We start from the raw sequence: 26122 nt of genomic DNA, 5'->3' as shown, positions 1-26122 counted from the left end.
TTGTGAGGATGTACGAATGTGTGTGAGTGTGTGAGAGTCTGCGTACGTATGAGGTAGTAACTATCCCAGCAACCAGCTGGCTGCTGCCAGGAATGTTGCCCCATGTCACCTCTCAAGTTTTGCTGAGGCCTTTTTTAGGAAAAGCACAACATAAGATGGATTGTTCTCCGTTTTTGTGACGAAACATTTATTGCCTGTCAATTTGTCGACGTCCTTTTTATTGTGCTTTTCTTGTTTTCTGTGTCCATTGTATCGTTAAACTATAACCTGCAGGCTTTGTTTTGTATATGTGTGCGCTTGTTTTGTATATGCTGTTATCCAAAAATCCTCTGTTTGGAACCACTGGTCTAACAGATTTGAGCCATGTTGACCTATTCTGTAGAATCTACGTGCATTTATACCAAAATTACTATCCATCCTACCAGCATCCCCATCCTAAAACTAACCAGGCTTGGAGTCTACAGCCAGGCTAGCAGCTCTGTGAGACTGTTAACGATGATGGAAATGTCATTAGTTTTGCAGGTATTTTGTCAACAAAGGTATCGGACAAATTGAAATTTTGACCTGATGATGCTGCTAGAGAAAAAGTCAGAAGATCATCAAAGTTATTACAATTCCTCCTGAAGAAAGCATATATGTTTGTACCAAGTTTTGTGGCAGTCCATCCAATAGTTGTTGAAACATTTCGCTCAAAACCACAAATATGAACCTCATGGTGGTACTAGAGGAAAAGTCAGAGGATCACCAAAGTTATTGGTCATTAGAATTCACTCTCTGGGGACCATGAATGTCTGCACAAAGTTTTATGGAAATCCATCCATTAGTTGTTGAGATATTTTAGTTTGGTTCAAAGTGGTGGACCAACATTGCCATCCCCACTTCCACAGTTGCAGCATTGTTGTGTTTTTTTACTTAAATAAAAATGTCTGACTTCCCACAGTGTAATCCCCTGCAGAATCTAAGATAGTTCATGCATCAAAAGAAATATAAAATGTATAATGTAACACCGGTGCTTGTTGTAACTGCTCAGTTGACAGGGATTTATTTTGAAGTAATCTTTCAGGGGTTTCTTTGAAGTCAGGATGATGGCAAGGCCTGATGCTAAAGCTGACAATGCAATATCCAAAAGGCCACAGGTCTGATGCCCACAGCAGCACTGTGTCTTATTAAAGTGTCACTGAGCAAGACATGAACTGAAGCCTCACTTGCCCGAACATCACAAGTCACTCTTGTAAAGTGCTTTGGCTGGGATGTAAATGTATTAGAGAGAGTCCCATTCAGAGGGAGAAATATAGCCCATTGTTCCTGGCTGTGTAGGAACACGACCAAAAAAAAGTATTGGTGCCACACAGACTGTGCCAGCACAAATCGCCTTTTCTCTTTGAAGTTTGCTTCGGTATACTTGTTGACCTTGATGCATGGTACTGTGTGTGTGTGTGTGTGTGTGTGTGTGTGTGCGTGTGTGTGTGCGTGTGTATGTGTGTGTGTTCCAGGCCTTTGATCATTCAATTAGGGCTAAGTCCCAAGTGTATATCAGCTGAATGGCTTTCAGGAGTAAACCGAACACACTTCCCCATAATAACACTTCCCCTTAATAATGCTCCACAGCCTTCTGTTTGTCAATTTAGTTCAATTTAATATGCTTTGTTGGCATGGAAATTGAGAAAATATTGCCAAAGCATCATCACTGAGACCAGCATCCCTCTCTCCCTCATCCTCACTCTGAATTATTTGTGTGTGTGTGTGTAAATGTGTGTATATGTGTATGTGTATTAACCTAATTTACCATACGTATTTCCTATACTGGTAGAAGACCAAACTAACTGATTTGCTTACAGCCACATCAACAGGAGGGGGATAAAAATAGCTGTGATTTGAACCATTTGAAGGAGGGTGTGTGGGTGGGTGTGTACCTTGTAAAAGTCAACTGATTTATCTTATTGGCCTCCTCCTGTGTGGTCCTGATGCCCTAGCCATCCACACACACACACACACACACATCCATGTCATTGTGTGAGTGGCTAGAAAAGACGAATTTTCTAGAGACTATAAGATTAAGCAGAACTGACCAGGTCGTCACCCCGCCTACAGCTGCCCACACCATCTGCTTGCTTCTTTTTCTCCCAGAGATCATTCAGAAAACATAATGTTGCTGCTGCTTATCTTTTCGTTCCTGAGATCTGGGTTTTTTTTCACCATAACCATAGTAGATATTGTAAAATGAGCCCAGTTCTAATAATAGATTTCGAGTAAATGCACGTTGTATAACCTTAATGGAACTGAAAGCACCACCAGATCATCCTGCATAAAGCAAGAACGTGACTTCACCGGACTGATCAGTAATTCAATCCAACTCTATTTGTACAGCACTTTTCATACAGGTTAGTGCAATTCAAAGTGCTTTACAGGTGACTGAGTACAAATATAAACAGTAAAACAATTGGAAACTAAAATAGAAATGATAAAAGTTGCTTAATGAAACCAATAAAATAGATAAAAGGCAATAAAAACATTTAAAAACAAGAATGCAATAAATTGAATGAAATTAAACAAGGTCTACAAAGCATTAGAATCAAAAGCTAAAGTGGTAGGTTTTCAGTTTATGTTTAAAGATGTCACACTTTCAGCTGCTCTCAGTCTACTTTTTTAACACAGTTGATTCATATAAGCACAGATGCAGATACAATAAACTGACTTGTGTAAAGAGTCTTTCTTTGTCTTTGCTGTTGTTGCTATAGAGATGGTGAGGAGCTCTTGTTTCGGTACAAACCTGAGACGGTGGACTACGCCCTGAGTCACCTTGACAGCTGTTACAGAAACTGTACCAACCGTGAAGACACTGATAATGGAAGCCGGTATGTGACACTGGTAAAAAAAAAAAATCTTCAATCAACTTGAAATTGTACAGTTATTTCCATTAAAATTTCTTTTAATCCCTTTATCTTTTCATCTCCTCTCCTACAGACCAAGCTCTCACTGTTCAGTCCAGTCCAATGCTGAGGATGAGATTGATGCGATGAGAGACAAGCTGAATGTCACTGACATTGACCAAGTGGTGAACCGCCTCAAGTAAGTCGCATAGAGCAGTGTTTCCCAACCTTTTTGGCTTGTGACTATAACCCCGCCGATACTGGATTTTTGAGACCAATACTGATATTGATATTTGGTTTAAAACACATAAACATAGAAACAACATAAACACCAATCTTCAATTCCCATAGATTTGTATTTTGACCAACTTAGCGGTACATTTTAGAATTGAAAGACCAACTTGTCAGTGCTCTCTGGTGGACAAACTATATACTGGAGACACTGTTTCTAAATTACCTCAAACATAGTTTGGCAGTTCTTTACTGCAATTTCTTGTTACTTATTGGCCGACACCTTTCAATGATATATCCAAAATAAGCTATCAATACGTTATATATACATAATAAGCCTGGCCGATGTATCAGTCTAATTCTACTTGTGACCCTTTAAAACAAAGCAATGTCTACTTGCAACCTCTAATCACAGGTTATGTGACCTCCAGAGGTCTAAGTATGCAGTTTTTCATGAGGAAAATGCAAAAACAATTTTCTACGAGAGAATTGTATTCTTTCTTTCCTATTTGTTTAATCACCCAGTGACCCCTGAGACAGGATATACAGTGTATATAGATTGAGTAAACAACACATGTCACACAATACAATGGTACAACTGGTACAATACAAAAAACATGCCATGTCTGGACCATCTTAGATTTGTCATGCTAAGCAAAGACACATGCATATTGTGTATGTGTGTTTTTCACATAATTCATACAGTATGTGCTCTGTAAGTCTGTCAGTGAGTCCCTCGGAGGACTCTCCTTTTCCTCAGTTTTTCCCCTTAATTTCCCCTCAACTCTCCTCAGTGGCTTCTGTTGCCGCCCTGCCTCCTTTATATCCCTCCTTTCCTTCCTCCATCCCTCACTTTGGGGCCCACAGGGCAACACAGTCACTGGGGCTACCTCTCTCTCTCTCCCTCTCTCTCTCCCATTTCCTGACTCGACCAGAACAAAAGGCCCCATTGTCAGAAAATGGATCCCAGAGCAGGCAGAAGTTTCTTTTTCATTTGAAAGAAGTGAATAACGTCTACTATGGTTATGTAACCAGAGAAGGAGAAAGTGTTGGGGGGGGGCTTGAGGGAAAAGAAAAATAGGACACAGTATCCTCAGTACTCTTATGAAAACTGCACAGGATAAACTCTGAGCAGACACCAAGTGCACCTATTCTGTTGTCACTGCCTCAGCTGTGTGATTGGGTTTGATTATCAGTGTGCCACTGTGTGCCTTTCCAACATCAAATGAAACAGTCTTATATAGTGTGTACTTCTCACATATTTAACTACTGCACGAACCTGTAACATATAACATTTAGCAAAGTTCACATGCTACTGTTTGAATTGAAACTCATTAAATTAGGATATTCATTGTTAAATATGTGGGTGCACTTTTTTAATGCATTTAAGAAAACAAACAACAGCCATTATTCAAAGAAGCTTCAACTTTTTACTAAGGTTAGGTTAGGTTGGCTGTGTGTGCGTGTTGTGACTGTCAAATGCTCAGTTTCCACTTTGACCTAGATTTTAGTTTTTGGCTCAATAGTTTTTTAAATGAAAAACAACTGGAGTACTGATAATAAGCATAAAGGCTATCTATCTGTCTGTGTGTCTGTCTGTAGGTCTGTCCTATTGGAGGAATGTGAAGCGTTGAGCAGGCTGGTAAAGCTTTTAAAGGTAAGAAGAACAGGATGGATCAGCCAATTACCAAATTAATCTGTACTTTAATCATCTTTGTTTTTCCGCTGCCAGTTTAATAGTGATCCAAATCCTACAATGATTTATGGGAAACCAGGCCAAAACCAAAATATTGATTTGCTGTATTGATTTGCTGTGAAGGGATTTTACTATCACAATCTATACAATATAACCTTGGAAGCATCCTCAGTTATGATGCCATGCTGTACTTTCAAGTCTGGATAACCTATTCATATTACAGTACCCCCAGACAGTTTACCCAGACAACGTGAGTTCCAGTTGTTTGATGCAACTTGTACAGTGATTAATTTACTGTACTTACTATAAAATTCAATTCAATTGAAACACTGCCATGGTTTCCATTTACACACACATGCAGACACAAACACAAACTCGCACACACAGGAAACCTGCAAGGGCTCAGTTTAAGCTTGTTGTTTTTCCATTTGTCTGACCAAGAGCTTTGCAGTGCTTAGTGAGATCGATCTCATTCCAATCACTCAAATTACTTACTGCATACATACAGAGACATTTACATTAACAAAGGCACACGTGCCTACAGTCTGGCTGCACTGTCATGCTTTTCAGGCATTATGAGAGATAGTGAGTTAGTTAGAAACCAGATGTGGAAGTTATCTTTCTGTAGCCTCTCTATGTGCGTGTATGTGAGTGTCTGCCTGGAAATGTGACATTGCCAGTTTGTCTGGAAACACAAAAAAACTTGCAGAAAACTATGCAGAATATAGAGGACAAAACCCTGACAATAGTCTCTCCAAGTCTGTGTGTTTGTTGCATGAAGACTTATTCAAATGTTGGCCTGTAAAGAAAAACAAATAGTAGCAGTGACGTGAAGATCCCACTGCAAAATAAACCAAACAGCACAGGTACCGTCTGTGGAAAACCTCATCAGGTATTTTCACTATAGGAAAAAACTACGTAAAACTGGGTGTCAGAGAGGAAGGAGGGACATTATTAGCTTATTAAGTTTCCTGACCCAAGGTGTGTTGTTCCAGTCTTAAAGACCTGAGGGTGTGAAGCTAATTCTTGGTCGTCATGAGGCATTTACTGTAAAGGCAGTTAATGTCTTCCTCAAAAGGATCCTGCGGTAAAGCAGAAATGTGGCACTTTCCCTGTAAAGAAATTGTCTCCTCAAGCGAAGGGTTGCTGTCTGGTGCGTGAGCAGGTGGGACGAAGCCGTGGCTCAGGTGGTGCTATGCTCTTACGGCATGAGCTTATTGTGCACTCCCTTTATTTGCTCCAGTGGTGGATGATGTTGATGCACCACTGCCTCATTGGCCGTGATAACTCATCAGTCACTGTAATCAGGCCTGAGGATCTTCTGTGTGATTTTGTTTTTTGTTTTTACTGTAACATAAGTCTTATAATCTGCAAATATGTTAATCATACAGGAATATACTACAGAGGAGGTAGTGAAACTTATAGCTGTGGTTTGCAGTTCTCACCTTTTTCTAACTACTGACCAAAGCGTCAATGAGACAGATATACAGTACTTTCATTTTCATTTCATATACTGAAAAAGATATCTATAATATTCAGTCAGTCAGTCAATAATCCACTGCTTCAAATTCCCAGTATGTAAATGTGTTTGATGGAGGACAGGAATTTGGATTTGGACATTTGAACTTTCCAACTCAAATCACATTTTTTAGACCATGATTGTTAACTGTTTCGTGTATTTCAAGGCCTTGTGTTATGTTTTTGTCTGTGCTGGTAATCAACTGGAAAATGGGAGGTAAATATGTTAAATGTCAAGAAATATCTTGTTTAAGTTCTAACAGTGTTTGCCACTAAGCTGTATTGTACAGTATTTTAAGTAAAGATAGTGTTAAAGTGTTCTGCTTGAGGAGTGTCATGACTTTTTCATCACTCATTACGTTTGACGCAGCTGAGATAACTATTGATTTAGTGTAATTCCAGTTAAATTATGCAGTTTTTAAAATGAAGCCAAATCAGGCTTTTAGAGTCTTGATATGGAGCGATCAAATTGCCTTTTTAGTGCATCGTGTAGCAGCCAATCATAAATTGGTCCTAAACACAAGTGTAATGACCCTTTTTCTCTTAGCAGGAGGGAGGCTCATATAATGACTTGGTCCGGCAGCAGTCCAAGAGTAACTTCCACATACAGCACACAGTCTCAGTTGTTCAAAGTATGTGTTGAATGTAAAGTCAGTTAATGGATTGTTACATCCCATCACCCTCAAGCTGTGGAAACTTTGCAATAATCCTTAGTAGGCTGCACTGTTACTGCAGCTTTACATATTAATTCACTGTAGCAGTTAATAACTGAATGTTTTCTAAATCAGTGTGGTGGACACTGCTGGGTGGGGTAGAGCTGTGATGTCTGCTTACTTACTTATTTAATCATAATGCCGCATTGAGCTTTCTCCATCGTTCCCTATCCATGGCAACATGTTGACCTTCCCCCCGAGGTTAAGGTCATTTTGGCTAACTTGTCCCTCACAGTTCTTCACCAAGCCATTTTTTTCTATTTCAGTGATGTTGTTCTTGTTTTGGTTCTTCTGTATTATTCCAAGGTTGTGGCCATGTTCAACAGAAGACTCATGACGAATGTGGTGCTTAACGTTCTTCATTCACTGTTTTCCACTTCAAGTTACTACAGTAAGCTTTTTGCTATTATCCAGATGTAATTCAGGGGCTAGTTTACATGAATGCATCAATGGTTTTATGTCATAATGCGTCGGTGCTCTATGTAAGTTTGTTAAAGTTGCCTTTTTTCTTTGCTTCGGTTAATAATAATAGTGTGGAGGATGTGGGTTTAGATCTTCAAGGCTTTCTGTATGCGTACATAACCACTTCAGTCTCATCTATAGACACTGTCTGCAAGGGACAGATGGTAGCTTTTCTCCCAGTTTATAATAATATTATCAGCTGTGCTCTTGTCGATGCAGGAGCATGAAAACCTTCCTCATACTGGGATGTAAGCTGTAGGAGAGGAATTATTCACTGGAGTCAACAGGGACAGTCTGGTTTTGGTTGACTTTTGCTGGTCTAAACTGGGCAGAGGTGGCCTGATGTTGGTCAAGGGGATAAATGATAATCCTGACAGGCAACACAAGATGGACATGTGGTCAAAATATAACTTAAACCAAAATATAACTTAAACCAGCATCAATAATCAGAGAACACTGACGCTGTTCTCATATTCTGCTCAAGCTGGTGCAGCTTGTATGGTAGATGTTCCATCAGGATTTTGCTGGTTTTTGCTGGTAAGACCAGCTAGATCAAGCCTGACCAGCATGGTCCCAGTATACAGCAGAACCATCACCTAAGATGATGAAAAGATGGCAGCCATCAATAGCTGGTTTCAGCTGGATTTTGTAGCAGGAGTGGTGACCCTGTTCTCCTGGTACTGGAGATGATGTGTATGTTGGCTGTGCAGAGGTGGATTTGATTTGTAGAAAGTCATGTATAAGAATAATGACAATAACATACAAGCTTTCCTAAAATATCAGCAAGTCAGCGCCATGGTAATGGGTTTCAAACCCCACATGGACCACAAAGCCTATTTTCGGAGTGTGTGTGTGCTTTAAAGTTGTTTTGGATTCCAGCCACTTCACTGTCAGAGACGCCACACATCCTCCGTCTGCAGCTCTGAAAGACAACACTAGGAAGTTTGGGTTTGAATCCCACTGGGAAAATAGACCAAAAATATATGTTTTAACTGTCAGTCTCCAAGCCTGTGTGTGTGTGTGTGTGTGTGTGTGTGTGTGTGTGTGTGTGTGTGTGTGTGTGTGTGTGTGTGTGTGTGTGTGTGTGTGTGTGGTTTCTATAAAGACTCTCCATTAGTGTTTGTGCTGGTGTAAAATGAGGAGAAGAGGCTGTCAGTCACTCATAACAAACACATGAAGACACTTTTCAATCAGGTCTTTGGTCTTTTGCAAGCTATGGACACGCACACATACACACACACACACACACTCTCTATGGTTTTCATTTGCTCTGTATATAGATATTTGAGGCCAAATTATGATGGAACACTGCTGCTCAATCGTTTAGTGGTCACACACACACATTCCTTCCTTCTTTCTCCCGCTGTTATTTTTATCAGATTTTCTTGTTCCTTTGCTATTTCCAAAGGGTCACGCTTTCTTTAACATGTTTAATACATTTACCTCCTATTTTTCCACTTTCACTACTGTCACAAGTCTGAATGTGTCCTTGTTTGTACCATAGTATTATGTGTTAGTACACTCAAACTGTGTTGTGTGTTTCTTGCAGGGAAATATTAAACAAAAGCGTCAGAGTCGAAGTGAATTTGATCAATCAGAACCTTCGCTTGCAGGTGAGTCTATACCAACAGTTTGGTGTTTGCTGCCATCTGGTGGCATATTACTGTTTAACATGTGGTGTTGTGAGGAGAGTTCTCTTTATCTCTCACGTCCCATTTAATCTTTAGCTCAGAGAATGAATTTACAGATGAAATGGGAATGATGATAACCTCACCCACCCTCCATTAGCTGGTAGAACTCGTTCTGAAATATATTTATGAATGAAAAAAGAGAGATTGAGGACTCCAGCCAAATGACAGTGAAGCTGTAAAACAGCAATGCACTATGTGATTGTTATCTTTTGATGGTTTTCTGCACTTATGTATATAACAGAGTGTTTCAATCATACTTCAGGGAGACGGTTTCAGTATTTTCCAACTTTTTTCAAACCTCAATGCTGTTGTATTTGTTTATGTGCAGAGTTGAGAGAGCTTCGAGGAGCTATACAAATGGACCTGCAGCTCTACCCCTCTTCGTTTGCTGCTTCACCGTCAGCTTCCTCCCTTCTCTCTTTGAGGGAATTGAATAACACGTTCAGGTTCGTATGTTTTGCTGTTACAACCCAGAAAGGGTCTATTTTGAAGAGGGCAATTATTTTAGTTGATCATTTTTTAAATAAATGTGACCCCAGAATTAATACAATTAAAATTAAGGATTTAACAAAAGCTACCTAAAGTAGCTGCTTCATAATTGCTCATAATTTGTGCCTTCTCATTCCATTCAAGCTTCCTGTGTAAACACGATGTTGCTTTTGATTTATAAAACAAACTATTTATACTGTACTTTTTTTCGTTGTCTTCATGCTTTGAGAAAATGATCTGATTCCCATTCTGCTTCCTTTCCCCCAGACTGTCAGCAGGACAAAGGGTTTCTGATGATACTCTGCGAGATTTAAGCTCTACATCTGTCCTGAGACCACATCCACCTCCTCCTCTAAGCCATACTAAACCCAGGCCCCCGCTCGGCGCTCCTCCTAACAAGACCTCTGCATCAGTTAAACTAATTAAGAGTTCTTTGCTGTCTAGGACTCACGGACAGCATAGAAGCACATCAGCCTCTACTGGACTTAGGAAAACACCTATTTGCAACAGGATCGCCACTTCTGGGCATGCGAACAGCCACTTCACTGCTTCACTTCCAGGGCCTGGCAGTGACCAGATAATGGTGAAAACCACACTCCACTGCAGCCTTTCTCCTGAGCCAGATAGTGCTGGTCTCCACTGCAGGACCCCGACATCTAGTCCTAGCATCCACGAAACCCATCTATCATCCCATCACAGTATTCACAGCCCGAGTAGAAAGTGTGATTTGTCAACACAGACAGAGAGAAAAAGCAGCCCTGTCTGGAGGTCAGGAAACATCAATACTATGCCTTCACCCGTCCCTGCCTTCAGCCCTCACTGTGATGCAGGCAGTTACAGCAGCAATAGTACTGACCATTCTGTGTCAACAACAGGGAAATCAAAGACACAAAGCGGGCAACTGAATAGTATCTGTGGAGGTAGTTTAGTGTCAACAACAGTGCAGACAGATAAGAGTTTTCATTCTTGTGTTGTGGAAAATCATTCAGTCATTTATGAAACTGGGAGCTCTCCTGCACAGACTGGCCGTAGAAAGAGCAACAGTGAAATTGATAGAAGTAAACCTTGGGAAGGATGTCACCCAACAGCAAAGCCTGGTAGCCTCTGTTTGACAGATCGCTCCTCACATCATCCAGAGAGCAGTGATACACAGGGGCAGGCCACATGCACCCACCCAGCGTCTATACGGATAAATGGACAATTCTTTACTTCCCCCAGAAGACCACTTGAGGGCACCACAAGTCAGCCGAAAAGTGTCCAAGAGGAACAGACAGACATGGAGCTTATCAACAAGTTTTACAAGCCAGTCCCTCCTGCAAGGGTGTTAACTTGAAGTCAGCCATTAATTTCAGTAATTTCAATGTCTGGTTCCTGGCAGGGTTTTTCCATTACAGCATGAATTAAAATGAACTTGAACTCTCAGTTGTGTGAGTGTTTGTAATTTATTTCAATGTCTAACTATAAAATGTGTTAAGAAAGGTAACAGCATGTGCAGCCCTGCTTTCATAAAAATAACACAAATAACACAAACCACAAAGCAAATGTGTCAAGCCAACACATAACACAGATATCTCTTTATGATGCGTCAGCATGGTTATATTCTCAGTAGTTTCGTTTTCTACTAACCACACCCTCCGAGGAACAGAAACTGATGACTCAACGAACAGTTTCATATGATCTCGGATACATGTCAAGGTATGACTCTTTCTTTTCAACATTAGATTGCTTTATTGTCATAACAGAATCTGCGTATTTTCTCCAAATGACCTAATCCATTGAGTTTGCTGAGGTGACTTGCTGCAGTTATTATAAAAGTTAGCATCCGCACATACTGCAGTCAAGCCAGCTCTCACTTCGAAAAACACCGTGAAACGAGCCCCCAAGTTTTGTTGTTTGAGCGTATTATCAGTTCTTACAGGGGTGTTTTTAAAAATAGGTACTTTTAATCACAGGTATTGCACTTAATAATGACGTCATTAGTCACCAGTATTGTACTTTTGCATTAAAAAGAAGTTCGCATCTACCTTAATTAATCGCTGATTTAATGGACGTGTACTTTTAATGACCCAAATCAAACACATCCACGGTGACGTTGCGTGAGCATCAGGTGCGCGGTGGGTCCTCCGGGTGACCTCCGTGTCCCCTGAGGGACCTCTGCCGTCAGTGAGGTGTGCGAGGTCTTTCTGCTGATTTTGTTTTCAGTTTCATAACACTTTGAGGAGCTGAGTGAAACCAGAGAGGCTGAGTTGACTGGTTGAGTTATATTATAAGCTAACGTTACATCGAGATTGAACGAGCCGAAACGTTCAAGCTTTTAGCAGCAGATTATGGAGGACTTCACGGGCTGTGCACACATTCATGTTCGCCCTAACTTAATATAATAATAATAATAATAATAATAGTTAATAATCAAAATAAAAACTGTCCAATACTTTAGTTTATGATCGAATACAAACCGTATGATATTCCCATCAGCCTCAGTTGTTCTTTGTATTTAGCCGTTAGTGCTAATTAGCGAATGTTAGCACTTTAGCATCGGCATGTTAGCATAGATTGTGAGCCTGTTGTACATTTTAACTGACCTACTTTTTACTTTTATCGAAGTAATGATGACATTTCATACAACCCGCCTTGCAGCTCCAGCCTTAAAACAGTAGTTAGTATTAATTTTCTCCCTTATTGAGCACTACCTTTAGTCTACAGCTGGTCGTCTTGTTGGTTGTTAGCTCTAACCTGTTGAACCCAACACCATCTATTAAATGGCAAAGGATAATATTTTCCACATAAAACATGAGGGGATTTTAATTAATGCTACTGGCTAACAGTCGACATTTTTTATTTTATTTTATTATAGTTTTTTATTTGTATGTGCAGCTTGAAATTGGAGCAGACAAACGGTGACGAAATATCTCAGTATTTATGGATTGGAGAAATACAAACAGAATCTGTATTTTGAATGACCCTATTGAATTTGCAGAGGTACCTTGCTGCTGATTTAATCTATATGCAAACATACTGTAGGTGTTTCTTTGGGTTCTAGCAGGAACAACATTGTAACTAGAATAAGATTTATGATTTTTTTCCTATTCTTTACCATATTGTAAATATTTACTCTCCAATTTCCATTTGTGACTAATAGTGTGAGTGATGAATAAAGTATCTTGATGTCTTTGTTTAGATGGGTGCAATATTCAACATACTTGAGCAGTTCAGATTGGAATCTTACTACAACCAGTTTTTCCAGTTGGGTGTAAAGGATGAAAGAGATTTCCTGGATGGCATAACAGATGAAGATCTAAACAGCATTGGTGAGATGCACCTCAACTTCAAACTAAAGACTGTAGAAACATATTTGCTGCTAACATGTAAGGCCCACTGAACTGAGTGACCAGAAAAATAGAAACCGTGCACATTGCAGGACAATCAGTACAGCACTTGTAATAAATTCTTTCTTTATTTTTATAAAACGTTTTATTTGCTTTAAATTGTAATTGTTGACACTGTCATATGCGTGCAACTCTATGGTAGTTTTGTAGAATATAGTGAGTGTCATGGTTGTATTAAATAGCAGTTACATTAAGTGCTACAGTGTGTTTTATAGAAGTGTTTCTAATAGCCTCATATGCATTACCTATGTACATTAAATATTTTGTTTGCTATCAAACACATCAATGAATAACTCAAAGTCATTTTGAGTTAGATGTCCACTGTATTGTAAAAAGTCATTAGTATGTACTTAATTACTCAAATACCATTTTTGCGGCCAGGTTTAAGTCATGTGGAGAAGAATCGTTTTTCAGCAATGAAAAACTTCATTCAAAGACTCAGAGCTCCAGCACGCCAAGTTCAAACTGTGACGCCTGTGCTGAAATCGTTGGAGCTGTTCAGTCTGCAGTACACGTACCCCAAATGCCCTCAGCCAAAACATATTAGAGGTAAGAGGAACACATCTCTTCTAATCTATGTCGGATCACGAGATGAACTTGGGCCAGCCACTTGTGGATCATGCAGTGGGTTTTGTTGTGTCAGGAATAAGATGTGATGAATGTGTGACATTGATCATTGTGCAGAATATGCAGACATCCACATACAACTGAGCAGTTTAACACTTGAACGTACAGATATGGATCCAGCGCAAAACACAGTTGAGGACCTGATGTTACAGATCGGTCATCTGGAAAGTGTTGGCAATTCCAGAGGAGTCTGTCTGTACACAGTGGATGGGATGCCCCTGACAGACGATCCCTTCTTCAACACATGTGAGCAGACCTGAACACCTTTTACAGAGATGATTAGTTTATAATGCCAAGATTCTTTTTATTTTGTTTGTTTTTTAATTTTACTGCGGTTGTGGGTATGACAATACATGGTTACTGTAGAAGATAAGATGGGTGTGATGTGAGTGGTCCTGCTGGACAAACAACCTTGAAGCAGCATTCTGGACCATTTGAAGACGGTCCAGAGACAACTCTCTGAGGCTGGTGAAAAGGGAATTGCAGTAGTCTTGCCGGAATGATATAAAAGCGTGAATGGTCATCTCTAGCTCATGTACAGGTCAACGATTTGATATGTTGATCAAAGTACACTGAGTTTTCTAAGATTCGATTGTACCACTGAAGAAAGGGACCCAGTATTCTGAGGTACCTTGGAAGCTGTGCTATCTGAAGCAATGATAAGGAGCTGTAGAGCTGTAAATAGTTGTTAGCCATCCAGGCCTTAATGGCAGTCAGACAATTGTGCAAAACAGTCAGTTTGTCAGTGTCATCAGGCTTAAAAGAGACGTACAGCTGGATATCATGAGCGTAACAGTGATATGATATACCTTTTAAATTTGTTAATAATATCACCTAAGGGAAGCATATACAAAGCAAATAATATAGGACCTAGGGCAGAACCCTAAGGCACACCACAGGAAAGAGCAATAGACATGTAGGGACCAAGCGACACAGGAAAAATTCCTATCCAAGAGCTAAGAAGAGAACCAGTCCATGTCATTGGAGTCATTTAACCAGGGGGATGAATTGATGGAGGGAACAAGTCTAATTTTACTAGGAGCCACTTTAGGCGGAGCATTTAGCCGGATATTTCCCTCAGGAGTTGGTGACCAAAAACTGAGCTTTTTGGGAAAAAAACAGGTGGCAGGAAACACGACTCCAAATAAATGCTGATGTTTGCTGGAGAGCTAACAAGTTCACCATATCAACTTAAAATGTTGTCTCCTCTCACAGGGTCTTTGAAAGACAGACATATTCAAAGCGGAGCTGTAATCTATGCCATCTTTACACCAAAGGAAAACCTGAAACAGGCTCCGCAGATACCACAGCGAGAGGTTGGTGAAACCTTTGGAAACGACGTCGTTCGATGCCACATCATGCTCAAGGTGCGTCTTAACTATACTGGTCATGATACAACTACAAATTGGCAATATGTTTAAAGCCCAGAGCTCTTCTAAAGGCGTCACCTGAGGAAGCACTTGTATGTTTACTATTTTGATATTCTGCTGTAAACGGATGTAATAGGTCAGAAACCACTTCATGTAAATTTCCAATCAACAAAAATCCAATTCACTCGTATTTAAAACTCATATTATTTACTTATTTCATACAGGGAGACTTTGAGGTGATGGTGAACCTGGCAAGTGACACCATAACCAGCCTGAGACTCAAGCTGGCAAATGAAAGTGGGATCCCAGCACATGTCCTTTATTACAAGTAACTGAGAATTATCACACCAAGTATTGATATTAGGGCTTGTGACCCTCTTTGTCAATACAGACAGATGTCTTTACTCACACAGTACTTCTGTTCTCTCCTGTACTTTATTATACTTGCAGAGGTCAACACAGTGGTGGTGACACGCTGCAAAGTTGTGGAATCTCTGAGAGGTCAACAGTTGCTTTCTCTTTGTCCACCTTTTCTGATGAGACTACACACGATGAGACATTCTTCATCAATGATTTTGTGCCTTCAGTCCAACAAACCCAGAAAGGAGTCAGTGTGTTCTTGTCTTCACTTTACGCTATTGTAAGTTTTATTTCATAATACGTTATCGATACTGTTTTGCAGCCACTTCATCATCTTCATCAGACAGTGTGGAAAGCAGCTAATATTTACTCATTTTGTCACCGTGTTGTTAGCCATGCTAGCAGCGTGGCTCTAGGGATGGCAATGTCAGACAGTCGGTCAGTCCACCACTTTCGTCCAGACTAAAGTATCTCAACTATTGGATGGATTTCCATGAGATTTAGTGAACACATTCATGTACGCTTGAGGATGAATTGTAATAACTTTGGTGATCGTTTAACTTTTAATCTGGTGCCATCATCAGGTCAAACATTGTTTGCTGTCCAATACTTGATTACATTCCCATCAGCCTCAGCTGTGCTTAGTACTAAGTAGTTTATGTTAGCATGCTAAGATGCTAAACTAAGGTGATGATCATGGTACAGATTACACCTGATTAGCATCAGCATGTTAGCATTGTCATAGTGAGCATGTTAGGATCATGACTGTGGTTAGCATGGTGACATTAGCATTAGCTCAAAGCCCCACTAGCATAGCTATAGACTTGTTTCCTGAAAAAGGTAATTGAACTGAAAAGATGGCAAATCTAGACATAACATTGTCACATTGTAAAGACATTTTACTCCTGTGGGCTTAATCCTGGGTTAAAACACTTTTTGTTCCCTTTTTTCTGCTAGAAACATCATAATAAGACAGAGCAACTGGAGAAACTGATTTCCTACATACGGAAACTGACTGGATGTAACCCTCTCGCCCAAAGTCTGCATCAGTTACTCTGCAGGAATGAAAGGTTAACCAGGATTCAGAAGGTAAACAATATGAGCTGATATAATTATGCCTTTAATATTCATTGTATTGTACTTTTTGTACAGTGTTCTCATGTGCTGCATTGCATTATGACAATTGGTGCATTATATAAGTAGTTGACTGGGATGTATAAAACGTTTTCTGTTGCATAAGTAATACTTTTTAACGTTATAAAATGAATAAAATTCATGATTTTTTCACACTTTTTTTTCAAAATGCCATTTTAGATATCTCAGCACATGATCTACACTGTTTTGGGAAGATGTTTTCCTGTAATTTGGATGAACTGAATTTTTGACTCAGTCATGTGTGCCAATTTCTTCAGATGTGCTTGTTTTTTGTTATAGATTGCAGTTGTTGAAGGCTTGTTCATACTCTTCAGAGAGCTTTTGCCTCAACGTGGACGACGACAAGGGGAGAAACGCATCGATGACCTGGATGTCTTTGAGAACTCGCTGCACTGCTGGGCACATCTCCTAACAGAAGCAAAGGTATGACGATACTGAGGGTAAAAATAAGGATAAAACCAGTAATTTTAGCCTAAAAAGTCAATAATTGCCAGTATTTTGTTGGATATTAATATCTCAACACCTTTCTATGAAAGTTGGGTCAGGGTTAATAGGGTTACTTTAATGTGAGCCAATAGGTGATACATGATTTTAATTTATTCATGACTGCATCATGGTGAATTCAGGTCTATTCAATGGTTGACCACAGTAATGACTGCTTCTGGTTTGCTTTATTTTGACAGAAACAGGCATCAGACTGTGAGAACTACGCACCAATCACTCTTACTTCTGAGGACGGCAGCCGTTTCTGTGAACCAGTCAGAGTACCCGGAGTACCTGGTGTCTTTGAGCGAGAATGTGTTCTCCAGAAAATCAAAGGTAAAACTAAAACACACTGACAAGTCATAAAACTTCCTTAAAAAAATGTTTTTTTATGTATGAGGAGACACATCTCAATATCTGAAAAGAACAAGAGGTCAATAAGAAAACGCAGATAGCAGCCCCACTGTTTACTGATCTGCTCCCCTTTTTTTACTTTTATTGGGCAGCATATTGTTTAAGTGAAAAATGGTCTACGTAACAAGATGTGGAGATTTTTCTGCCCTTTTCAGCATGAGGCAGCTTCAGTGAGATAATTAGATTAAGAGCCAGTTTGTGCAAAACATCAAACTTCATTAACATTAACACTAGATTGAGTTTTGAGTTTGTACAAACTCTAACACACACTTTTCTGTCAGAACTGTATTTGTTTTATTGGCGAACGTTGCGGTCAGCTTTCTTTTTTTTGTTTAGATGGAGAAAAAATTCCAAATTGCACCGAAGAGATTTTGCGAGAAACATCATTACAGAGAGCCAGCGACCTTGAAAAAATCTTGCTCAGTTTGCCTCCATCCATCAAAACATATCCTCTTTGGATTCATCATGGCAAGATGACTGATCAGAAGTATGTATCATCAGATTTTTACATATGATAAAAGTCAATGTCAATTTAGAGCAGGGGTGTCAAACTCATTTCACATCGCGGGCCGCATACGGCCTAGGAAGATGTCAAGTTGGCCGGACCATTAAAATTGTAGCATACTCAGCTATAAATAACAAAAATGTCATGTCTTTCCTTTGTTTTAGTGTAAAGAAGGACAAGAACATTAGGAAAAACTTGATATTTAATGAACTATTCTTTTACAAAACATTTCATGAAACACCTCAGATTTCTTTAGAGAAACGTGCAATTTACTTTTATCATTCACATGTATGCATTGCAACTGATCCCATTGATTGTACAAAGGCACAAAACTTTAACAAGCAATTGGTATTGAAAAATATAGTAATGCACTTTAAGATTAAATGAGACTTATAAAGAAAGGACTTTTTAAACCATTTACACATGTGCATATAAAATCTAAATTGAATCTAATGAGGGTGTAGCGGGCAGGTAGAGAACAGGGTAGAAACAACGTTGTACCAAACAGCAGATGGCGCATTGATACCATCAGTTGTTTGGTCTGTCTCAGTGATGCGGCGTGTCTTCTACTCTGACCAAAACAGTGCGCCCCTAGCGGATAATTCTTGAAAAGCATTTAATTTAAAAAATCAAATCCAAGTCTTTTATGGATTTTTTCACTTTCAAATTCATCCTGCGGGCCTGATAGAACCTCCTTGCGGGCCGGTTCCGGCCCACGGGCCGTATGTTTGACACCCCTGATTTAGAGAGTTATTACGTTTTTGCTGATTATTTTAGTCTTTATAGTGTTTTTGTAGATGATCCTCAGTAGATGTATTGTGTATTCACTAGCAGGCTGCAATGGTCATGACATCAATATTTTTCTATTCTTAGAGCCTTTTAGTCGGGGGGGGCTAAAAATGTAATGTTTGTCCTGATGATGGCACAAGGCCGTAGTCTCTTTAGTACTCTTTAATCTGAAAGGCAAATTATCTGTGGCTGTTAAGCAGAGTTTACATGAGTCAGTAATAAGGTTGGAAAATCACCTTTATTTTTTATTTTGAGATTGTCCTGTCGCGATTGTATATCGCCAATACCCAATATCATCACAGCGTTCCCCATTCTCAGACTGTACTTGGGCGGCCCGCCCACATAGATAAAATCTTTTTTATTCTTTTCATAATTCATACAGACCAGCGGACCTTCAGCCCAAAATGGTTTATTTATGTCAACAGAAATTCGCACTATAAATTTCTGATATCCATTACTTGCTCTATAGTGCCATCCTGTAAGTGTCAGGGCTCTGAGAATGGTTGATATGTTTTTCACTAACCTGTGCAATTTTAAATGGTAGCTTTCAGATAAAAATGAAGAAGACCTTTGGAAACATGGTGGAAGAATTAAAATCTCCCTCCAATCAATACCTCAATGTGACCCCACCTCTGCATTTGAAGGAGCTAGGACAGTGTGAGGCACGCCTTGTTCTACTGAGCGAAGGTACTCCATTAAATCACAATCTGGATGAGTCATTTGTGACTTTGCACATGTATGTTTCAAATGGCATTGGCACCTTTTTTCAAGGGAAAGACACACACATACGATGCATTAAAACACGTGCATCTATTTTCTGTATAAGCCCATACACTGGGTTAACACAGTTGCATGGGCCAAGAAACAAGGATCAACCAGTGGTAGAAAGAAACATATACTTCAGTAAAGTACAAGTACCTCAAAATTGTACTTCAGTATGTCCAACTTATGCAACTTTATGTCTATTACATTTCAGAGAGAAATAGTGATCTTTTTACTCCACTACATTTATTTGACAGCTGTAGTTACTTTAATTCTAAATACAAAAGTTCAACTTATAAAATGCAATGAATTACCATATTTAGTACCATGTTTGTGGGAAACTTAGTAGATGTAGATGATTATATTTAATAAGTTTATTTTTTTTCTTTGTCAGACAACCTTGGTGTGTGTTTGCATAAAGAAAAAGGATCCCCTGACATGATCAGAGTGCTTAATTGTTTGGATGGCAAACACAAAGCAGTGGATGTGAATCTGTTGGCCGCCAGGTAAAGTACCTTAAAGTATCTTATATCCAGCATCATAGAAGCGCTCTGATCATCAGATCAGCATCTGATGCATCGCATTGCAACGAATCGTTCTGTATTAATGATGTTAAAATCGTCCCTGAATCGTATCGTAGCCCATGTATCTAGATATGTATGGGATCGTCTTTATAAGGGAGAGATGCACACCCCTAGAAAGAAGGGTCAACTTTACAAATTATATTTTGGTGAATAGCAGCCCCTGCTTTGCATCAGACAAGTTGAGCATGAGCATTTTTGCTGACCTTCAGACTGTTATTTCCAAAATCTGATCTGCCTTTTGTTAATTTATTCTCTTTCCTGTATTGAATTGACACCCACAATAGTATGTATTTTTAACAGGTTTAATTAAATGAAGGATGTACTGTAACTGCAGTCAGAAAACATCTAGTTTTGCCTCCAGTAAAGTTTTTATTAGTGCCTATGTGGGACACTTTTATCATATCAGTATACACGTACTATAGTTTTCTTTTCTAGTTTCTATAGCAGTTTGTGTTTCGCCTGCACAGATGGGGACAGCAGAGTGCCAGTCAACCCTTGTTGTTTAATAAAGTTTCATAAGTTGCACACAGACCAGCCGTAGCAGCAGTAAACTGTATGAATCGTATGAGCAGTGCCACAGTGTCACAGCTGATTTTTACATTTCACGCAGGACCGGTGACCACAGAGATGACCGAACATTTGTCACAACCAGGACTCCAAAAGAAGCAATACTGGTAACACTTCTGTCTCTTGTTTGACCATTTCTTTTGAAGAATATGTGACTGGCAAGGGCAGTACAATGCATCTTAAATAATGGATTATTATGTAAACCTCATCAGGTGCTGATAGATACCAGCTCCTCCATGGAAGAAGAGTGCTATGCAGGTGCTGAAATAATGAAGATTAATGCTGTTAAGGAGCTCTTTCACAACTTTGCAACAAGGAGCATGGCTTATGATTTTCATCATGTCATTGGCCTTGTGAAGTTCGACTCCACGGTGAAAACTCTCCACACATTTACTGAAAATCTGGAAAAGTTCAAGGTAAATTCAGACCTGTCTTTGATCTGTCCTTTATTTTAGTAAACGTTGCGTCTGGATGTAATGCAGTAATATACCTGAATGGAAATGTAAAAAGATTTTTAAAAATTTCCACACTTGTAGGAACACATACGTAAACTGGAGGCGAGTGGATGTACTCTGCTGTACGACGCTCTACGACGCGGGGCGTCTGAGCTGGAAAAGGTCAAGACGAGGTTCCCAGATTGTAGACTTCACATCCTGTGTCTCACTGATGGAAATGATTCTGGGTAAAAAAAAATCTCTGTTCTAATCAGTTTTGTACTTGTTTGTACTCGACCTGTTAGTACATATATTGAACTGTGAGCAGTAAGAAAATGATGAATGTCATAACGAGCAATATTTTGAATATCTAATTGAGCTGACGTCGTATTGTCAATTCTTTCCATAGATCCTGCGTAGAGCCAGAAGCTGTTACAGCCAAACTGCTAAAATCTAACATCATTGTGGATTCAATCCTTCTTGGAAATGTGGAGAACAACATGCTGCATGGAATCAGCAATGCAACAGGTACGGCATCTTTTCAAAGACGGCTTCCTTAATTCAATTCTTGTGATACACTGTAAAAATAATGCTATATGCATATGCCATGAAACATTCTGCAAATTGGCTTGATGAAATTCAAGACATCTCATCTCATCCAACTCATCATTGTAGAGTCTTATTTAATGTTGCTGACCATTCATTGCATAGACATACAATGCATAGAAATTGACAAAGAAAAAGGTTTAAGAGCATGAAGTGCACATTCAATCAGAGGAAACATGAGCAAACTATACAAAACAAAACCCAAATTAGTTCATCTCCACCACACATCCGTAATGCTTCCAGGTGGCTGCTGTTTCAAACCGCAGACAACCAAAGAGGGTCTGAGGCTGTTTGAGATCGAGACAGTTCTGTCTTTGGAGCAGAGGAAACTCAAGGAAAAACTTGACCCGTCTTCCATCAGTGAGGTTAGTTTTTGTAGATCCAGAATGGTGGACAATGATCCATTCAAATAATATGAAAATGAAACGCATCACAGTTAACACGGGTATAAACTCTGGAAATTGTCTTGATGTGCTAATTCATTTGTCATTTCATCAGAGTATTTTGTCGAGCATCTTTGTTACTCATGGGTATGACGAATGTCCAGAGACATCCCTGCCAAGCCAGATCAACAACAAAGTGACAGTGACGGGGAGGTGAGTGACAAAACAACCATCCTGCAGAGGCCGATAATAAACCTGGTCAAGTAGCACCGTATCCATCTGCTGATGACCACTGTATTTACCTGCTGTCACCAGTGATTTCAAACTGTAGTAATAAGTTGACAAAGTAGAAGTTTCACACATGAAAAGAAACATCTTTGTTAAATTTGACTGATTATTTCACAGTGCTTACAAACGTTGTTTTTTTTTATCAGTGGAAACAAAACAAGACTAAACAGTGTACAGCTAGCGGCTGTTAGACTGGACTTTGTGCACAACCGTGCTTTCAGCTAAATGCTAACGTCAACATGCTAACAAAGTCAATGCTAACATGCTGATCTAAGCAAGTATGTATTACTATGTTCACTGTTCTAGTTTAGCATGTTAGCATGCTAACATGTGCTAATTAGCAGTGAGCACACAGTGGAGCTGAGGTTGACGGAATGTCACAGACTGATGGCGCTAGATGAAAAGTCAGAGCATCACCAAAGTCAGGAGGCTTCATCCTCTAGGGCACAGTGAATGTTTGTATAAAATGTCACAGCAATCCATCCAGTAGATGAGAGATTTCAGTCTGGACCAAATAGTGGACCCTCCGACAGACATTGCCATCCCTAATGCTGTTCTACAGTCTCCTTGGTGATGCCCTATGATTTCAAACTGTAATATTCATATTATATTTTTGGGGAATATTTACTGTCTTAAAGTGTTTGCATTGCATTTGAAGCATGAATAATCTTTCTAAATAGTGCTCTGAAAAAGAGGATTCAGGAGTCAAATAAGAGAGGTTATTTTGAGAAGGACAAACGTATCCTGGAGGAGCTGAAGAGCCTGCACTGTGACCCGCATCCCTTCTTCAGGGTCTTTCCATCAGAGTCAGACATCAGTAAGTGCATGTTGTCTCGTTTTGGTGTAATGTGTTTTTGCTGCAACATGACCATCTACACTCTCCCAATGCCAACAGTAGTTAGCAGTTATGGGAATTGTGGCCTTCCAAACTGGGAGAAAATGGGGACAAAAAAACAACAATAATAGATCTTAACAATAACAATATTAAGAAGAGATGGTAGTACGGTGGTGACGATGATCATGGTAATGAGTTCTTTTTACTGTCGCTGCTTCTTCCCTTTCTTCTTTGGTTCATGCAGTACAGCTCAGCTCTCATATTGTCATTTTCATAGTCAGCCCTCCTCACACACAGTGCCTTTATGCATACAGACGTATGAAGACACATATGCCACTTTCTTTCACGACAATAACTCCATAGTTGACTTTGCACATCACAACTGTTTTCTCTTTATCAACATGTTTTTTTTTTGTTTTTTTTATCTCTTTTCTCCCTCTTATTTTGTTTTCCTTTGGCCTCATCTGTTTCTTCTCATATTCTTTGATGTCTTACGTTTTCATGTCACTTTTTTTTTCTATTCCAATTTTGCATATGCAAAGTGGTGTACTAAAATTTACCAGGTCTATTGGGAGCCACATTTTCTCAGTCACACAGATGCTATCTTATGAAAACCAGTTTCATTACTGCAAGAAGTTCATTATTTACATTTTGGAATTGCTTAACGGTTTCTAACGGCAACAAGGTTGAAGCTTTTCTCTATTCTTTTCAGCGTTCTGGAGGATTCTCATGCAAGGCCCTCCTGACACGCCGTATAAGAAAGGAGTGTTTGAGCTGTACTGCCAGTTCGGTCCTGACTACCCAGTGAAGCCTCCACTCGTCCGCTTTGTCACACAAGTATCCTGCCAAAACACAAACAACTGAAACGTTATTTTTTGTTTCATGATATGTAGAGATTCACACACTGCAGTTGTTCATCACTAATGAAGTAATGCTATCTGTTAGCAGTGTACGTGTTGCTTTTCTTTCCAGCAAATATTCTTAACATGATGACAGGTGTACCACTGCAACGTCAACACTGTGGGTCGCATCTGCCACAACATATTTGATCGCAACTACAATGCCCACATCACCATAAGAGAGATCCTAGAAGCTGTGTACGGACTGCTCATCATCCCTGAGCCTGACGATCCACTGGACAGGTGAGAGATTTTCAAAGTCATAAATAACTCGCACTTCAGGTAAAGTAGGTGGGCACAAAAACTCATTTCTACCAAGAGATATTTCTTATGCTGAAGATGTTTTTGACCCATTTCCAAAGTTCAGCCTGTCCTCTTGATTCAAAATGTTTTGTATGGTGGAAGTCTGTAGCTTCATTGTATTAATATTGATCTCATTTTGATGTTAACTCATGATGATGTGTGACATTGATTATTTGATCACTTGAAGAGGGAATTATTGAGAAGTTCACACGCTGTCCAGTGTTTAGATGAGTGTTTTTTTGTTTTTACTATCTCGGAAGAATTAAGCTAATATTAGACATAATACATTTGGCCTGAACAAATAAAGCAGTTACTTTGACATTCATGATACATTCATATAAAAAATATAAAAAAGATTTAAAAAATAGATTTTGATGTTCAGGACCGCTGCTGCTATTTCATTGTACTTGGTGGAAATAGAAATCAAGGAAGAACAATTTAGGGCTGTAAGAGATTATGATTCGATTCATCACCGTAGAACAAACAGCAAACACCTACATTTTTAGACATTACATAAACTTGTGATGAAAAATATGACGCACTTGTCTTGCATATTCTTTTTTTTCTTTGGAAGCATTTTGGCTGAGGAGTTCCTGACGAGCCGTGAGACGTATGAACGAGAAGCCCAGAAACATACAGAGGAAACTGCAGGAAAGTCGCTGGATGACATGGAGAAAGTAAATGAGCTCCTATATGTAGACATTTGTGGTGGATATTAAGCTTTTTTATATTATATATTAGGTTTCTTACAGGCTTTACATTAACATCCTGTTTCTTTGTTTTTATTTAAAGACATTGGTGGATCCTGTGCCACAATTTATACCCCAACATCTGATCTGTCCGCTCACCAAGAATATGTTTATTGATCCTGTGAAAACAGTGTACGGCACTGTGTACGAACGCAAGGCCATTGAGGAACACCTGAAACTGTGAGTTAAATTACAACTGACAGGACTTAAACGTGAGTTCATAGTAATAGTTACCTAAATGATTGATGTTTAGAAACCACGCAGTTGCATATGAACACGTCTTTTAGTGGCTTTCGAGTAATAAAAGGAGACCTCCCATCTTTTACTTTTATTTCATAGTACACACTTTGCTCTCGGGGCCTCTGTTGAAATAAAGGAAGAAGCAGGTTAATCTCTGGTTCTAATTCTCTGATGCTAAACCTCTGTCACCCCCCAAAAAGTCGAACGAATGTATTTTCCCAGTTGACTGTTGGCTCTTTTGCAGACACGACTATGAGCCGTTGGCTGGCCCAGGACATGAGCTGGAAATGAGCGACATCACAGCTGACCAGAACATGAAGAAAATGGTGATGGATCATCGTTCTCGTCAAATTAAGTGAAACTGAATAGGAAAACTTTGAAGTTAAAGTTTAAAGTTAGATACGTCAGTACTCTCATGCAAATTCAGCTTTTTGAAGACACTCAGAAAATGCTTGATGAGCCTGTTCATACTGGTGACATAACTCCCATTTAATCTTTCATAACATACCTTTCAATGTTTGTATTCATTATCGTTCTCAGAATTTCAGAAGGTAATACATTGATAGGATTTTGAATGGTCTAAATGAAGCCTATACATATATTTTTACTCAATAAACACGTCTTCACTTTATATTGACAGTGATGGACAGTTATTTGTTTTCTCAGTTGTGTTTGGAACTAATTGTTGCTTTTAACTTTTGTTATGTGGTTGT

At 39.3% G+C, this 26122-nt stretch overlaps 2 protein-coding genes across 2 annotated transcripts in view; both read left to right on the top strand.

Moving 5' to 3' along the window:
• ccdc24 (coiled-coil domain containing 24) overlaps positions 1-17625 on the top strand; it is a 23417-nt gene extending 5792 nt beyond the window's left edge. The window contains exons 3-18 of the mRNA XM_070918753.1: positions 2739-2855; positions 2965-3069; positions 4704-4758; positions 9040-9103; positions 9510-9627; positions 10889-10991; positions 12849-12978; positions 13438-13605; positions 13792-13929; positions 14899-15050; positions 15278-15381; positions 15504-15693; positions 16371-16502; positions 16848-16991; positions 17252-17387; positions 17621-17625. Of these exons, the coding sequence (XP_070774854.1) occupies positions 2739-2855; positions 2965-3069; positions 4704-4758; positions 9040-9103; positions 9510-9627; positions 10889-10991; positions 12849-12978; positions 13438-13605; positions 13792-13929; positions 14899-15050; positions 15278-15381; positions 15504-15693; positions 16371-16502; positions 16848-16991; positions 17252-17387; positions 17621-17625 (1861 nt within the window). The remainder of the gene's footprint in view (positions 1-2738; positions 2856-2964; positions 3070-4703; positions 4759-9039; positions 9104-9509; positions 9628-10888; positions 10992-12848; positions 12979-13437; positions 13606-13791; positions 13930-14898; positions 15051-15277; positions 15382-15503; positions 15694-16370; positions 16503-16847; positions 16992-17251; positions 17388-17620) is intronic.
• LOC139296906 (uncharacterized) lies at positions 16927-26122 on the top strand. The gene is made up of 17 exons (XM_070919471.1): positions 16927-16991; positions 17252-17387; positions 17802-17952; positions 19304-19446; positions 19916-20027; positions 20716-20779; positions 20885-21088; positions 21209-21354; positions 21516-21634; positions 21956-22077; positions 22211-22308; positions 23064-23200; positions 23931-24055; positions 24215-24360; positions 24995-25097; positions 25213-25349; positions 25654-26122. The coding sequence occupies exons 3-17, from the start codon at positions 17939-17941 to the stop codon at positions 25766-25768; spliced, it is 1785 nt and encodes a 594-aa protein (XP_070775572.1). The 5' UTR covers positions 16927-16991; positions 17252-17387; positions 17802-17938; the 3' UTR covers positions 25769-26122.

The sequence above is a fragment of the Enoplosus armatus genome, chromosome 14 (genome assembly GCF_043641665.1).
Source record: "Enoplosus armatus isolate fEnoArm2 chromosome 14, fEnoArm2.hap1, whole genome shotgun sequence".
In the NCBI taxonomy this organism is placed as follows: Eukaryota; Metazoa; Chordata; class Actinopteri; order Centrarchiformes; family Enoplosidae; genus Enoplosus; species Enoplosus armatus.
This window is presented reverse-complemented; position numbering and strand designations above follow the sequence as displayed.